Consider the following 1,780-nt stretch of genomic DNA (forward strand, 5'->3'; position numbering starts at 1 on the left):
GAGTGGGTCAGTGACTGCGTTCCACACTCCCCGGCCGGGCTAAATATAGATAACTAATACGATCAATAACAGGCCATAAAGTATGTTTAATGTGTTCATGATACTACAACAATACAGATGTAAACATAGCTTTAATAAGGAATATGTGTAGACATATTAAATAATGATTGTTGTTGTTGTTAAACTGCAGGTATCCTTTAGATAAGAATATTAAATGTACAGTAAACATGCTGAGTTAATTGTTATAACTGTAAGTCTGTTTTTTTAATGAGAACTTACTCGTTATCCACACATTTCTTTAAATACAGATACAGATGTTTAACCCATAGCAGCTGTGGTAATCTAAATGTAAACAATAGTGGAATAAGATTTAAAAGTTACATTTAGCCATTGTGAATGCTTCTGACCACATGCAGAGCCCCTGTGAACGCGCTCTGCTGCACTCACTCAGTTAACAGGGCTTAATGACTGATTGGTCAGCTGATTTGGATCAATCTGATATATCTGATATGTGATGATATATAAAGACAGTCAGACTGAAGCTCAGTGAAACCCTCACCTCAGGGAACGCTGCTGAAGGCTCTGGACCCCCTGCTGGTTAGGGGAGATGCAGAGAGGTGGATGGAGGCAGACGATCTGAGAGTATGTGTTTACCAGGTTATTGTGTGTGTGTGTGTGTGTGTGTGTGTGTGTGTGTGTGTGTGTGTGTGTGTGTGTGTGTGTGTGTGTGTGTGTGTGTGTGTGTCAGATAGCGGAGCTGGTGGTGGATAACAGCCGCTCAGCAGACGGTCAGGTGGAGGGTCTGACGGACGCCTTCACTGAGCTGGAGTTCCTCAGCATGGTCAACGTGGGCCTGAGCTCTCTGAGCAAACTGCCCTGTCTGCCCAAACTACACAAGGTACACACACACACACACACAGGTTTTAAAGAGGGCCTGCTGATGTTGATATTAGTATTTAGAGTTTCTACTGTGATCCTATTGGTTCCCAAACGTGCTGCTGTTAGCATGTTAGCTTGTGTTATGTTGACGTCCTCTATTTCACAATAAAGGTCTCACATGGTGCTGAGTTGATAGTTAGTATTTAACCCTTCACATCACGAGGTCAGGGTTTATACGCTGGGGCGTAAACTAAAATAAATAGTACTTTAAAGTAAAAGTACTTACTTTTTTACTTTAAAGTACTAAAAAGGAGAGCTGGTATCCTCCTGCTGTCTCCTCAGTGTGATGTGAGGTAGTTAGCTACAGAGAACGCTATCTGGTGTTAGCTTAAGGTGTGTGTTCAGAAGGATTTACCTGTCCAGGTGTTCACTCTCCTGTTAGAAGTGACCTCAGTCCTCTCTCCCCCTCCTCTGGTTCAGTATCTGAGAACATGATCGTTTTAAAGAGATCCTAGGTTTCATGATTTATAAATCCCAGGAGCATCAGGTGAACCCTCCTCAGGTGAGTGTCCAGGTGATGTTAACCTACTTCCCGTTTCCTGTGCAGCTGGAGCTGAGCGACAACAACCTGTCCGGCTCTCTGGAGACGCTCTCAGAGAAATGTCCAAACCTCACCTACCTGAACCTGAGCGGGAACAAGATCAAAGAGCTGAGCAACGTGGAGGCTCTGGTGAGAGAAACACACACACACACACACACACACACACACACACACACACAGTGAGACATATTCACACACACACACACACACAGTGACACAAACACACACACATACAGACACACACACATATAATATACAGACACATACACACACACACACAGACACACACACATAATAATA

General features: G+C 43.6%; 1 protein-coding gene across 1 annotated transcript; it reads left to right on the top strand.

Moving 5' to 3' along the window:
* Window positions 1-657: 657 nt before the first annotated feature.
* LOC104952701 (acidic leucine-rich nuclear phosphoprotein 32 family member E-like) lies at window positions 658-1,621 on the top strand (the record flags this gene model as incomplete). The annotated part of the gene is made up of 2 exons (XM_010779566.1): window positions 658-898; window positions 1,487-1,621. Coding segments are annotated over 2 exons (376 nt in total), but the record flags the coding sequence as incomplete, so codon positions are not given.
* Window positions 1,622-1,780: the final 159 nt, after the last annotated feature.

Source organism: Notothenia coriiceps, unplaced genomic scaffold (genome assembly GCF_000735185.1).
Source record: "Notothenia coriiceps isolate Sejong01 unplaced genomic scaffold, NC01 NC01_scaffold00020415, whole genome shotgun sequence".
Classification (NCBI taxonomy): domain Eukaryota; kingdom Metazoa; phylum Chordata; class Actinopteri; order Perciformes; family Nototheniidae; genus Notothenia; species Notothenia coriiceps.